Source organism: Echeneis naucrates, chromosome 11 (assembly GCF_900963305.1).
Source record: "Echeneis naucrates chromosome 11, fEcheNa1.1, whole genome shotgun sequence".
NCBI lineage: Eukaryota > Metazoa > Chordata > Actinopteri > Carangiformes > Echeneidae > Echeneis > Echeneis naucrates.
Genome location: NC_042521.1, coordinates 14372578 through 14384478, shown reverse-complemented (window position 1 = coordinate 14384478; position 11901 = coordinate 14372578). Strand labels below are relative to the sequence as shown.

Genomic DNA, 11901 nt, shown 5'->3' with positions numbered 1-11901 from the left:
AATTCTACAAATGGTGGCAAAAAAAAAAAACACGATACAAAACCAAGTACGTTACTGAACTACACTGGCAACAGGTAGTCAAGCTTTATTTCCTGATCAAGACAGTTTTACATATGAAGCTTTTTTTTTCCAGAGTGGCAGAGTTGGAGCTTTTCATTGTGAAGCTTTCCAGGCCTACCCGTGGTCCGTGTCCTCCAGCCATCTCCCATAGTCTGCAATATTTCATGATGATTTACTTAAAAATGAAGGACATGAAGACTTGTCCTTTCTTTTGGGCAACACCAGAATCTGAAAAAAAAAAATAAAAACACAGATGACTGTCACCTTTTTTATAAAGAAAATATTTCAAACACACAAAGAGCCGAGAGCCAGTTAAGTTATCCCAGGAGTTTTCAAAACCCCTTTTTGACAGGAACAGCTTTTTATTAGGCATGACTGGTTTGATCATTACCGAGTGGCGAGTCAGAGTCATTATTATCTTTCGGGAGCCGTTATGCCTGAAATATTCACCCCTCTTCCACCATAATGTTAAGAGACACACCTACCTGTATGTATGACGTTCATTTCAGGCTTGCCAAGAGTGCAGACTTATTAGCCTTCACGAGTTCTTGGTGCTTTTGCTCCAAAAGTCGGCCCACAGGGCCCGACCTCACATCGTCCCAGTCCTTCTCAGTCTAGACGAACCAGAGGACATTAATAGCAGTTCTCAGTACAGGTGATCACACACTATCGCTTTAGCACTCCTAATCCTGTGAATGACCATAACTTCTCACCATATCTTGGAAGGCCTCCCCATTGTAGTACGTCTTGGAGGCAGGATAATCTATTTTCTTTTCATCTAACTGCTGCAGGCTCGAAGCCACCAGATGCAGCTTCTCTCCATCATAGGCATACAGATTCTTGTCCTCGCAGGTCATCAGAACAAGCTGGTCACATGTGCACGAAGTGCCCTCCACAACACCTAAGACCTGCATGTTTACAATCTCAGGGAGGTAGAATTTCCCCCATCCGTTCACCTCCTCATTTTTTCCTCTGTAAATGGTGTCCTCAAGCCCTGCCACCCTCAATATAGCGCCAGCTGGATTCTTTAATTTGATCTTCTTGTTTTTATTTGTGATCACAAACTGGGACACCAATGCCTGGTAATCTCTACCTGCAACACAAGATCAAAATTGTGTAGAAATGTGTGAAGGACTAAATAACAATGTTACCATGGTGTGATGGGAAAAGTTTGTCTACCTTCAGTTCTGTTGCACTGCTGAAAATCAGGCATAACAAGCTGACTGGCCACACTGAAAGTCAGAGAAGACCTAAGGTTATGAAAATGGTTACAATGTGAACATATAGCCACATATACAAAACACAGAATGGAATCAATTTAGTCATTCACAAATCAGGAGGTTAAAACGTGTTAATGGAGTATTCTTTTGTTCCCCAATCAAACAAAGAGAATCTCATGACATCCGATTTTATTTTTTTTAAAGGACAGAACTTCATTATATGTATTACCTGTTTTTATTTCAATTTCACCATCACATACAGGGCAATTTTTCACTGCTTGGTGTTCAAATGATCAATTCCAATCAGCAGATTGAGAATCCTGTTGATCCCAACTATACAGTGGTGATGATAGATTTCCTCAAAACACTTTACTACATTAAAAAAATGTAAATTATTTACAGTTCGATACAAAATGTAGCAACCTGGACCTTTAATTAACATGCAAACGCAAAATATGACTAAACTGTGTGACCTGTTGTTTTTTTGTTTAGTGTCAGTGGTGCTTGCAAGTACCTGACTCCAGCCATCCTGGCTCTTTGTCACCTAAAAAAAGAAATCATGTTTGCTTGCTGCTTTACAGAAGTAAAGAATAAAACTTCTGTACTGGAAGAAAAACAAGTACAAGATAACATGGAGCAAGCATGGAGATTTTGCAATAATCGTCATTCTCCAAATATATACAATTGTGCCCTCAAAAATAAAAGGCTACAAGTGGTTAAAGCCATCAGATGGACGGCATGCTGCTGGAATAAATAAATGTTATTTAAACTGCAAGAATTTGAGATAGTTACCGTTCTACGTCAGTCAACCGACATCAGAAGATATCAGATACCACCAATTATATTTGCTTGCTCTTTATTATAACTATCATAATCAATGAAGACGTTTTAACTTTTACACTTTGTTCGTTGCCGCTGAAATGCACGCAGTCTTAACCTAACAATCCTTCTTTGTTCAGTGTCTGCCTGATCGAAAACGAAACCAACAGCAATGTCGCAGTTAGACACGTATTCGACGTTTATAACACGATCACTGTAAACAGTGAACACATCCGCACAGAGTTGACAACTATCTGGAAAAAAGTGCATCTGATAAATGTAGAAAACACAACGCGGGCCAACCTAACCGGTGTTTGCTCCGTCATCACCTACCACAGGTTTTCACACAGCCCTCCGCAGAAACGAGATGCGTTCAGGGCCCGACAGCCGACCCTGTGCATGATATTCTCCGTGTGCACAGTCGGCTGGTTAGCGGCTCTGCGGTGTCCTCAGGCGGGACGGAGGAGACCCGCACTGCGCCCCCGCTTCTGTCCGCAAGATCACGTGTTGGTTGACAAGCTGGTCTGGCGTTCGCCACAATCACGTGATCGATTAGAGCCAACAATGAAGACGCACAGTGTGGCTCAAATGGCACACGTTGACCTTATTTGATTCATTTTTTATTTGTTTCCCACATGAAAAAATACATAGAGAAGGGTGAGGAGAAAAAAAAAATACATAATAATGTATCTGAGGTGTGGTTAGAAGAGGCTTATATGAAAACTACACCCAAAGTTGAAATACATACAATGCAAAATCACAAATGCATGTCAAATGATCCAACCGAAAGTTTCAATTAAAAATAAAGATAGAATCACAATTCATCATCATGAAGGGAAACTGGAGTGGCCCTGTTTTTCAAAATTTCTAGACTTAAACAACAGAGCGTTTTAAAGTTTCTTTGTGTATATAGGTAATGAGAAAGATAAATCAATTCAATGTACATCGTCATTAACATACATAACATAACATATTCTTACACCAAAGAAATGACAACACACTTCTATCCACTAATACAATATATAAAACAATTTTTGAAAACTATTTAAAAGAAGGTATTGAGCGACTATCCGAAGGGTCCAAAAAAATATAGTCGCAGAGAGGCTAAGAAAGGGAAAGGCGATTACCTGCCAGACACGATGGTGGTGAGGAATCACGGCTCCGAGACATATTACCTTTTGCACATTTATTGCTGCTCAAACACAAACATTGGGACGATCACTTCCAAAGCATCTTGTATGAGCACCAAAATGTCAAAGCAAGTAAAAGGCGATATGAAGCAAAGAAAAGTGATGTAATGGCGCTGTGACATCGGTCAGCAAAAGTAGAACTTCCCCCCTCACCCTCTCATTCCAAAAAACCCGCCAGCAGAAGACCAGCTGATAATAGTATTGCTGACGTAACACCTACACCATGTGACAAATCCCCGTATGTGACAAGTCATTCAGAAACCCATGCATCCTCAATAAACACCACAAGCCCGTGACATTGCTGGCACCTACAGAAGGCATTTAATTTCACATCCTATGTAAATATGGGCTACCATCATTGATAACAGCATTTCTGGCCAACATCACCGTCATTTACATTTAAATTCATGAATTAATCTGAGACTAAATTAAGAGGAATGTCATTGTTTTAGGAAACTGACAAGAACTGACTACCTTATGAACTCTGATAATGCCGAGTTTGCATTCCTTTTGTTACCAAGAGTCTATCTGATGTGAGACTTTCATTATTCAAGAGAATTACCAGAGAATTCATGCCACTGAACTAAATGATAAAGTAAAATTCAAGCTTTAAAGGAAAAACTTATGCTAATCTACTTGACATTTCTGTGCACGTGCAGTGTAACAAATTACAAAGTAAAAGTCACATATAAACATGCACAACGTCTTTGGTTTCCCCCATAATATTGAACAAAATGAGACACTACAACAAAGACACTAGAACAAAAAACTTAAGTCTGCTTTATACCCCACAAAGAATATTTACCATTTAGTATTATATCTAAGAATTCCTTTCACTTGGTGTGTAGACCCCACCATTCCATTCCTTAAATTTCACTGTTTTAAGCAGGTTTTTAAGATGAGCCGTAATTTTTCCTATAACCTCCTTCCTTATCTCATCTGGCTGCCCATTTGGTGCTGTACTTATTTGATTTTTTACCTCTACCTCATTTTTAAGCAAGTTGCTGATACTCCCAACTTCAGCACAGTTGCCATAATCCCACCCATTTTTTTCATTTGTGACGAGACCAAATAATTCAGCACATGCTTTACAGGGAGGCATTTTCTCTTTTCTGGTTATATTATATGCCTGGCACTCGAGATGCTTTGCAACCTTGATTGTTCCATCAAAAGATGATGTCTCGGACTCCTTTGCCTTCTTGGACTTTGTGTTGTCAAACTCTTTCAGAATATAGGTCATGACTGCATCACCAACATGACTGTCCCAGGCAAATAAACAAGAGGCCGCGACCATGATCTTCCCGGGATTTCGGCCAGAAGTTGACATGGAGACGCCGTAGTATCGGACTGACGTTGGTTCGTTTTTCTTCTGAGAGACACAGATGGTGGACGAGATCAGAGTCTTCTCGTTATTTTCTCTCTCCAGTTTATCAAGGATGTCATGCATCTTACAGATTATTTCTGTTTCATTCTGTTGTCCAGTCACTTTGACAACCTGCAAGCAGTAACAAATGTTATTCCAACACATGCAGGATTATTCATTGAGTTTTTTGACAAATCCAGTAATCATAAATTGTAACTTTTCAGTTCATTTAAGTGATGTGGTAAATCCACACATTTTTACAAATTGTATCTACGTTTTTCTACGTACTTCTATATACAATCATGACTCTTACCATGTCCAGCAGACATGAAATTGGACACCGTTTGGGTACTTGAGAGGAATAGAGGTCAAAAGGTCTTGGAAAGTTACTTTTCAAAGGATTCACCTTCTCTCCTACAATCATCTCTGGGGTAAAATGTGGATAGCTGATCGCTCCCAAAAAGAAGATGCTGTGGAGAATCTGTAACACCAAAACACAAATCACACACCACACACACAGAGATATAGTTTTCTACAATGTATTACAAGAATGGTACAGCCAAAAACAGAAGATTTGTCAGACAAACCTCGTCCACTAATACTGTTGTATCTGTCCTTTGTTTATTCAGCTCCAACATTTCAGTGAGAATTGTTTGAGAATTTTTTATGAAATTTTTGAGCTTTCCTTCATTTGGTTCATTTGGTACTTCTTCACAAAAACGCAATCTATAAAAACATAATACAGAAAAATTGAGAATTGAACATCAGAATGCAACTTTAACCTTCTGCCGTACAGTAAATTAGTTGCTCACCTTTTTCTTTTTCCTCTAGAAGTCTGATATCATTAGAAATAATAGAAGACACATTACAAGACAAAAATAATTCACACTCATGTTAATGAAATAAGCTATATAGAATTTATTTACTAAGATATAAAACTCCAAAAATGTAAACAACCTGAAAGCAACTACTCACCATCGTAAGTTGAAACTAAAGAAATGAAACTGAAAGAAGTTAACTACGCCCCCTTTTTGTTATGAACCCAACCTGTGTTTAGTGCTAGACGACATTCTTTGTCTTGTGTGCAGGATATTTCTATATATGGTTTTATCGGAGGCTGAAGAGCTCATGCAATAATGACACATTTAACCACCTGTATGAGGAAAGAAACTTTGGGATGATGTTTTTTTTCATCATGTTAAATGAAAACTGGCAAAGAAAACCATCCATGTCCAGAATGTCAGCTGGGATTGGCTTCAGAACCCTCCGCCACCTCACGGATACATGGCTGAAAATAATATACTGAAAATAATAATATACAGTGTAACCAATTTTTTAAACTCCTTTTTTGACTTAATATTTCAAGCTATAGCAATTTCATACTAAATGTTTCAAACTTCTGCTCTTCTGCTGATTATCTTTAATAATTGCCTGAGTTCATTTGCTTTTGATGTATATATATATATATATATATATATATATATATATATATATATATATATGTGAGCGCGAAGTCTAGTGAATACTCCAATACAACTTGTAATTTGTACTATTTTAAATAAGATACAGTTCATGGACTTACAGACGTACTGCTTTAGCTTGCAAACTAAGGACATGCCTCAATGATCTTCTTGGCCCAGCTAAGTTAGTTCTAGTATTAGAAGTTGGTTTGTGTTAGTTAATTAGCACTGACCAGCAGAATATGAATATAAAATAAATAAAAAATAAAATTAAACTGGACATGCAGGGCTTACAGACGGATGACTTCCATAGTTATATTGACAACAACAGTGTGTCTGAACAATTGCCACAACATAATGCCAGTCACAATCAAATCAAATTAGATTTATTTGAATAGCGCCAAATCATAACAAAGTTCCATAGAGCAGGTCTAGACCAAACTCTTTATAAAATGATTTAAAGAGACCCAACAGATCCCCCGATGAGCAAGCACTTGGCAACAGTGGCAAGGAAAAACTTCCTTTAAGAGGCAGAAACCTTGGGCAGAACCAGGCTCAGGGGGGGGACGGCCATCTGCCTCGACCGGTTGGGTTGAGATTGGGAGAGAGAGAGGGAGAGAGAGCGAGAGAGAGAGAGAGGGAGAGGGAGATGGGATGTGGGAGGGTGGGTGGGGTCGGGCAGGAAGGTATGATGCTGAATGAAGTTCATAGAAATGATGCTGAATGGAGTTCACGAAGATTTGGGAGCAGCAGGCGTTGCAGGAACATGGGTGTAGCGATTCAACACCTGTAGGATGGGGACAGGGAGAGAGAGGAGAGAAACTGGGAGAGACAGAGACTTTGGGAAAACATGGTTAGTAAATAGTTGCACATGCTTAAATTTGGGAGAAACAGGGACTTCGGAGAAACATGGTTGTTGTTATGTCGGGACATGCAATGGGGAAGGAGGGAGAGAGAGAGAGAGGTTTTCAATGCTTCCCCCAGCAGTCTAAGCCTATATCAGCAAGGAGTTTTGACTTTTTAACCTTAAGCTCTGTCACACAGAAAAGTTTTAAGCCTGGTCTTGAAAATTGCTAAAGAGTCCTCCCCCGGACCGATATTGGATACTGGAAGTTGGTTCCATAGAAGAGGAGCCTGATAACTGAAAGATCTGCCTCCAGATTTACTCTTGGAGACTCTAGGAACCACAAGTAAACCTTCATCTGGAGAGCAGAGTGGCCTGCTAGGACAGTGAGGAACTATGCGCTCTCTGAGATATGATGGAGCTTGGCCATTAAGAGCTTTCTGTGTTAACAGAAGGATTTTAAATTCTACTCTGTATTTTACTGGCAGCCAGTGAAGAGCGGCTAAAACGGGAGAGATGTGATATCTTTATTTGTATTGCACTTTACATTTCAACAATCTCAAAGTGTTGCAGAGCAACAATAAAAAAAAAATCAGCAAATGTCAACAAATAATTGACCTTGGGCCTATAAACTTAGCAAAAAGCTTTTTCAAAAAGTATCTCTGGAATCTAAGAGATCACTCTGAGTTTTCGCCATTTACCAAGGGGTAATGATTTTCAGGAGTATAGAATTTATCATCCCATTTAAACCTGTTTTTTATTTTGCCAAGTAAATCTTTAAGCAGTTTCATAACATCGGTTTTAGCCCTCTCTCTGTTTGAAGGGGTGCATGTGGGAGATATTTGTTGTACTTCATTTTTAAAATGTTCCTCATGTTTAAGCAGGTTACTCAGGCTCCCAACTTCAGCACAGTTGCCATATGATGAATTACCCTTTCCAGGTATGTTAAATTTAAACATTTCAACACATGACACACAAGGAGAGAGTTCATCTCCATTGCTGATCTTATAAGCCTGGCACCTTACATTCAGAGGAAGCTGTATGGTACCATCAAAGTATGACATCTTGGGCTCCCCTTGCTCTTCAATCGTGATTGTTCCATGTAACTGTTCCTGTTCCTCTCTCAGAATACAGGTCATGACTGCATCAGCAACATTACTGTGCCAGGTCGCCAAGCAGGAGGCAGCCACCATGATCTTCCCAGAAATGCCGCTAAAAGTGGACATGGAGATGCCATAATATCTGACTGAATTTGGGTCATTTAGGTCCTTCTGACAGACACAGATGGTGAACGAGGACAGAATTTTCATTTTATGATCGCTCATCAATTCATTGCAGATTAGCCGCATCTCCTTCTTTATTTTGCTTTCATTCTCTTGTCCAATGTCTTCAACAATCTGCAAGAACCAACAAATATCACAATACTACAATTCCCATACATGCAGGATTATTAATTAAGTAATGCTTTTTGTTTGAGGATTCGAATAATCATGAACTGAAACATTATATTTTTTATAAATCTACATTTTTTGCAGAAGGTAATGTGCTTTTATTACACGGAGACCTACCTAAATATCTATATAAACTTAAACCTTACCATTTCTAGCAAGCATGACATTGGACAACGCTTGGGTATTTGAGAGTTGTAGCAGGTGAAAGGTTTTGGGAAACGGTCTTTCAACTCAGCCAATCTTTCGTTGTCCACAATCTCTTGTGGAGAACATGGCGGTTCGTTGATTGCTCCCAAAAAAAAGATGCTGTGGAGGGCCTGTAATGTCAAAAGACACATAGAGAGATTTGATACTTGAATAAATCCCTCATAGCACAATAAAGATCAATGTGAAATTTACAGTTGAAAACAAAAGTTCACATTGAATATATTAAAAGACACATAACCTTTTTTTTCACTGTCTGACTGTCTAAATTTGAAAAAATATGAGAGAAGACGATGCCCTCATTATCTGGGCTTTGTATAAACGTATTTTATTCTTAGTGTATGTCAATTTCTGACTTTGAAGAAAGTAATTTAAAAATTCTCTCTAATTTTTCTGGTATTCAGCATATAGAAATAATTTTGGTAATCCCAATTTAACTAAAGAAGGAAAATTTTAGTTTGAATGAATTTCAGACAGTGTGAAAAAATGTTGTATGTCTTTTTATACAGTGTGTAAAGCAATACAGTGTAAAGTCAACAACTGATTTAAACTGTTTCTAATATCCAAATAAAAGTAATATACAAAGAGATATATCTTCCTATGTGATATATCATGCATGGGTGATATATATGATTAATACAACATAGGAAGATATATCTTCCTAAGATATATCTAATATATTCCATTCAATTCAATGATACAAGGACACTCCCAAACAAAGACCTGGTCAATGATATCAACAACTTCTACTGCATCTCTCATCCAAAACCAGCATGACCGCAAGCCCTGTCACACCTGAAGAGGAGGTGAGCCAGCTGTTTCAGGAACAGAAAGTCAAGAAAGCACCAGGCCCATCATCCCAGTACCCAGGAAACCCTCTATCGCAGGACTGAATGACTACAGACCGGTGGCTCTAATGTCTGTCGTCATGTTGAGCCATCTGAGGACTGTAACAGGACCCCTGCTGGACCCCCTGCTGTTTGCCTACCAGGCAAACAGGTCGGTGGATGATCCTGTCAACCTGGGACTACACTACATGATGCAGTATCTTGACAGCCCAGGGAGCTACGCAAGGATCCTGTTTGTGGATTTCAGCTCAGCATTCAACGCCATCATCCCTGAAATACTCTCCTCCAAACTCTCCCACCTCAATGTGTCTCTGTCCATCTGTCAGTGGATTACCAGCTTTCTGACAGACAGGAGACAGCAGGTGAGGCTGGGAGACGCCACCTCAACAACACAGACTGTCAGCACCGACGCCCCCCAGGGTTGTGTCCTGTCCCCACTGCTCTTCTCCCTCTACACCAATGACTGCACCTCCAAGCACCCAGCTGTCAAACTCCTGAAGTTTTCAGACGACACAACAGTCATTGGCTTGATCGAGGACAGAGACGAGTCAGCTGGGGCTTTGGTGCAGCCAGAACAATCTGGAGCTGAACACGCTCAAAACTGTGGTGAAGACAGTGGACTACAGGAGACAGCCCTTGCCACTGCTCCCTCTCCCTATCAACATCAGCCCAGTATCAGCCGTCAAGTCCTTCAAATTCCGGGCAACTACTATCTCTCAGGACCTGAACTGGAGACGAACAACCACTGCATCCTGAAAAAGGCTCAGCAGAGGATGTACTTCCTGCGACAGCAGAAGAGACATGGCCTGTCTCAGGAGCTGCTCATCCAGTTCCACACTGCTGTCGCTGAGTCTGTGCTGTGCACCTCCATCAATGTGTGGTTCGGAGCAGCCACACAGCAGGACAGAAACACGCTGCAGCGCACAGTTAGAACTGCTGAAAACATCACTGGAATCCCACGGCCCTCCTCCAGAACCAGGAAGAGGGCAGGGAACATCATTAGAGACCCCGACTCACCCTGGACACAAACTGTTCTCCCTCCTCCCCTCCGGCAGGCGCTACAGACTCCAGACTCAAAATCAGTTTCTTTCCTACTGCAATAACCTCAGTAAATAGCTGAACTATGGACTATGGACACACATTTAATCTATTCTACATTGTGTACTTTGCACCAATTGTGTATATATTTATTTTTCTGCATAAATGTATATTTATATGTATATACTCTATTATTTAGATTTAGATTTTAGCATATTGCTGCTGTCCATTCTGTGAGTGACACCACCTGCCAAAGCCAAATTCACAAAATGTTGTGAACGTACTTGGCCAATAAAGCTGATTCTAATTCTAATATTATTGCCAAAAAAAGAGAAAGAGAAAAGATGTCATCAGAAGAAATACCTCATCCACTAGCATCATCCAATAATTTGAAATGTTGCAAAAATTCAGCTCCAGGTCCAACATTTTCTTGATAATTATCCCAGAATTCCTGATGAAAAAAGTTTTCTTATTTCCTTCTTCATGGCTGAAAGAATTAGAATAAGAGGTTTTTAAACTATTGAAAAGCAGAGTACATTGTTAACGTCTCATGATTATGTCAGTTAGTTCAGACAACAAAAGACTCACCTGAAATTTCTTTCTGGCGTCGGCTGATATTATTGGAAATAAAAAAGGGCACAACAGAATATTACACATTTCAAAACAACAAAGGAGGTTAAGTGAGCAAAGTAGAATTGAATCATCATATACAAAGTAAAGTGCATCTACTCACTGTCATAAGTTTTCAGCAAATGAAAATGGCTACAAGAGTGAAGTTAATTCTTTGTTTTGTTTTCTTGATGTGAGATGATTTGCCTCTGCTATATGTATTACATGACTATTGTTTCCTTAGAAAAATGTTCTAGAACCAGTTTGTCTCTTTTCCACACCAGTGGAAACGAAACCCAGATATTGAAAATTCCTGAAGTATGACAGGCTGACATTAGAAGCTTTTAAAGATGATGATATAATAATAATTCAATAGGAATGCAGCTAAACAATGGGAAACAACAACAAGAAGCAAAATTCAATGTAATTCACAATTACTTTGCCCTTTTTTCTTTGAGGCTTACTTCAGCTATTTCTCCTGTTATGTCAGGCCTGCGTCAGGCCAAACAATCCTTTATTAGTAATATTAAAAGCTCATCACAGACTGTGAGCTATTGGTTTTAGAAAACCTGGCTGACTCCATGGCGAGTTCTATGAATAAGATGATCTACCATATACTTTAATTTCATCGCCTTTTTTCACTGGGAGAGATCTGGGTCTGTGAATAGCAATTCAATGTCATAGCGCTCATTATACAACACCTATGAACCAATCAGATGGCTTTATATTAGCTGCTGATCAGTTTGAGGTTGACTATTATGCATGGGTGCATATATGGATGCTTTTTAGTATCCT

General features: G+C 39.4%; 3 protein-coding genes across 6 annotated transcripts; all 3 read right to left on the bottom strand.

The window, feature by feature from the left end:
- Positions 1–47: 47 nt before the first annotated feature.
- On the bottom strand, positions 48–2627 carry LOC115051343 (uncharacterized). 3 transcript variants are annotated; one of them, XM_029514741.1, is made up of 6 exons: positions 2433–2578; positions 1795–1824; positions 1240–1292; positions 774–1153; positions 546–674; positions 48–288 (listed from the first exon to the last, which is right to left on the bottom strand). In XM_029514741.1, the coding sequence occupies exons 2-5, from the start codon at positions 1806–1808 to the stop codon at positions 561–563; spliced, it is 561 nt and encodes a 186-aa protein (XP_029370601.1). In that variant the 5' UTR covers positions 1809–1824; positions 2433–2578; the 3' UTR covers positions 48–288; positions 546–560. The 3 variants fall into 3 exon arrangements, with proteins under 3 accessions (XP_029370601.1, XP_029370600.1, XP_029370602.1); XM_029514740.1 differs by lacking the exon at positions 1795–1824 and having other exon boundaries at positions 2433–2627; XM_029514742.1 differs by lacking the exon at positions 2433–2578 and having other exon boundaries at positions 1795–2425.
- Positions 2628–2772: 145 nt separating this feature from the next.
- On the bottom strand, positions 2773–6087 carry LOC115051342 (uncharacterized). Of its 2 annotated transcripts, XR_003841268.1 has the most exons (4): positions 5465–6087; positions 5240–5378; positions 4966–5133; positions 2773–4784 (listed from the first exon to the last, which is right to left on the bottom strand). XR_003841268.1 is itself a non-coding variant. In XM_029514738.1 (3 exons), exons 1-3 carry the CDS (start codon positions 5288–5290, stop codon positions 4110–4112), a joined length of 894 nt encoding a protein of 297 aa, XP_029370598.1. In that variant the 5' UTR covers positions 5291–6087; the 3' UTR covers positions 2773–4109. The 2 variants fall into 2 exon arrangements, 1 of the variants encoding a protein (XP_029370598.1); XM_029514738.1 differs by having other exon boundaries at positions 5240–6087.
- A 1382-nt stretch (positions 6088–7469) lies between these two features.
- Positions 7470–11346, bottom strand: LOC115051165 (uncharacterized). The gene is made up of 5 exons (XM_029514492.1): positions 11231–11346; positions 11086–11108; positions 10861–10984; positions 8554–8724; positions 7470–8353 (listed from the first exon to the last, which is right to left on the bottom strand). Exons 1-5 carry the CDS (start codon positions 11234–11236, stop codon positions 7634–7636), a joined length of 1044 nt encoding a protein of 347 aa, XP_029370352.1. The 5' UTR covers positions 11237–11346; the 3' UTR covers positions 7470–7633.
- Between the last annotated feature and the right edge of the window lie 555 nt (positions 11347–11901).

Coding starts and splice junctions, on each gene's coding strand:
- LOC115051342 (XM_029514738.1), bottom strand. CDS start 5,290: ATGTTGGAGCTGAATAAACAAAGGACAGATACAACAGTATTAGTGGAC. Junction 5,134..5,239: donor CAACAGTATTAGTGGACGAG/GTTTGTCTGACA, acceptor TTGGTGTTACAG/ATTCTCCACAGCATCTTCTT. Junction 4,785..4,965: donor TTTCATGTCTGCTGGACATG/GTAAGAGTCATG, acceptor TACTGCTTGCAG/GTTGTCAAAGTGACTGGACA.
- LOC115051165 (XM_029514492.1), bottom strand. Junction 10,985..11,085: donor ACGCCAGAAAGAAATTTCAG/GTGAGTCTTTTG, acceptor TAATTCTTTCAG/CCATGAAGAAGGAAATAAGA. Junction 8,725..10,860: donor GGATGATGCTAGTGGATGAG/GTATTTCTTCTG, acceptor TTGACATTACAG/GCCCTCCACAGCATCTTTTT.
- LOC115051343 (XM_029514740.1), bottom strand. CDS start 2,500: ATGCACAGGGTCGGCTGTCGGGCCCTGAACGCATCTCGTTTCTGCGGA. Junction 1,154..1,239: donor GCAGTGCAACAGAACTGAAG/GTAGACAAACTT, acceptor CTTGTGTTGCAG/GTAGAGATTACCAGGCATTG. Junction 675..773: donor GGGAGGCCTTCCAAGATATG/GTGAGAAGTTAT, acceptor TGGTTCGTCTAG/ACTGAGAAGGACTGGGACGA.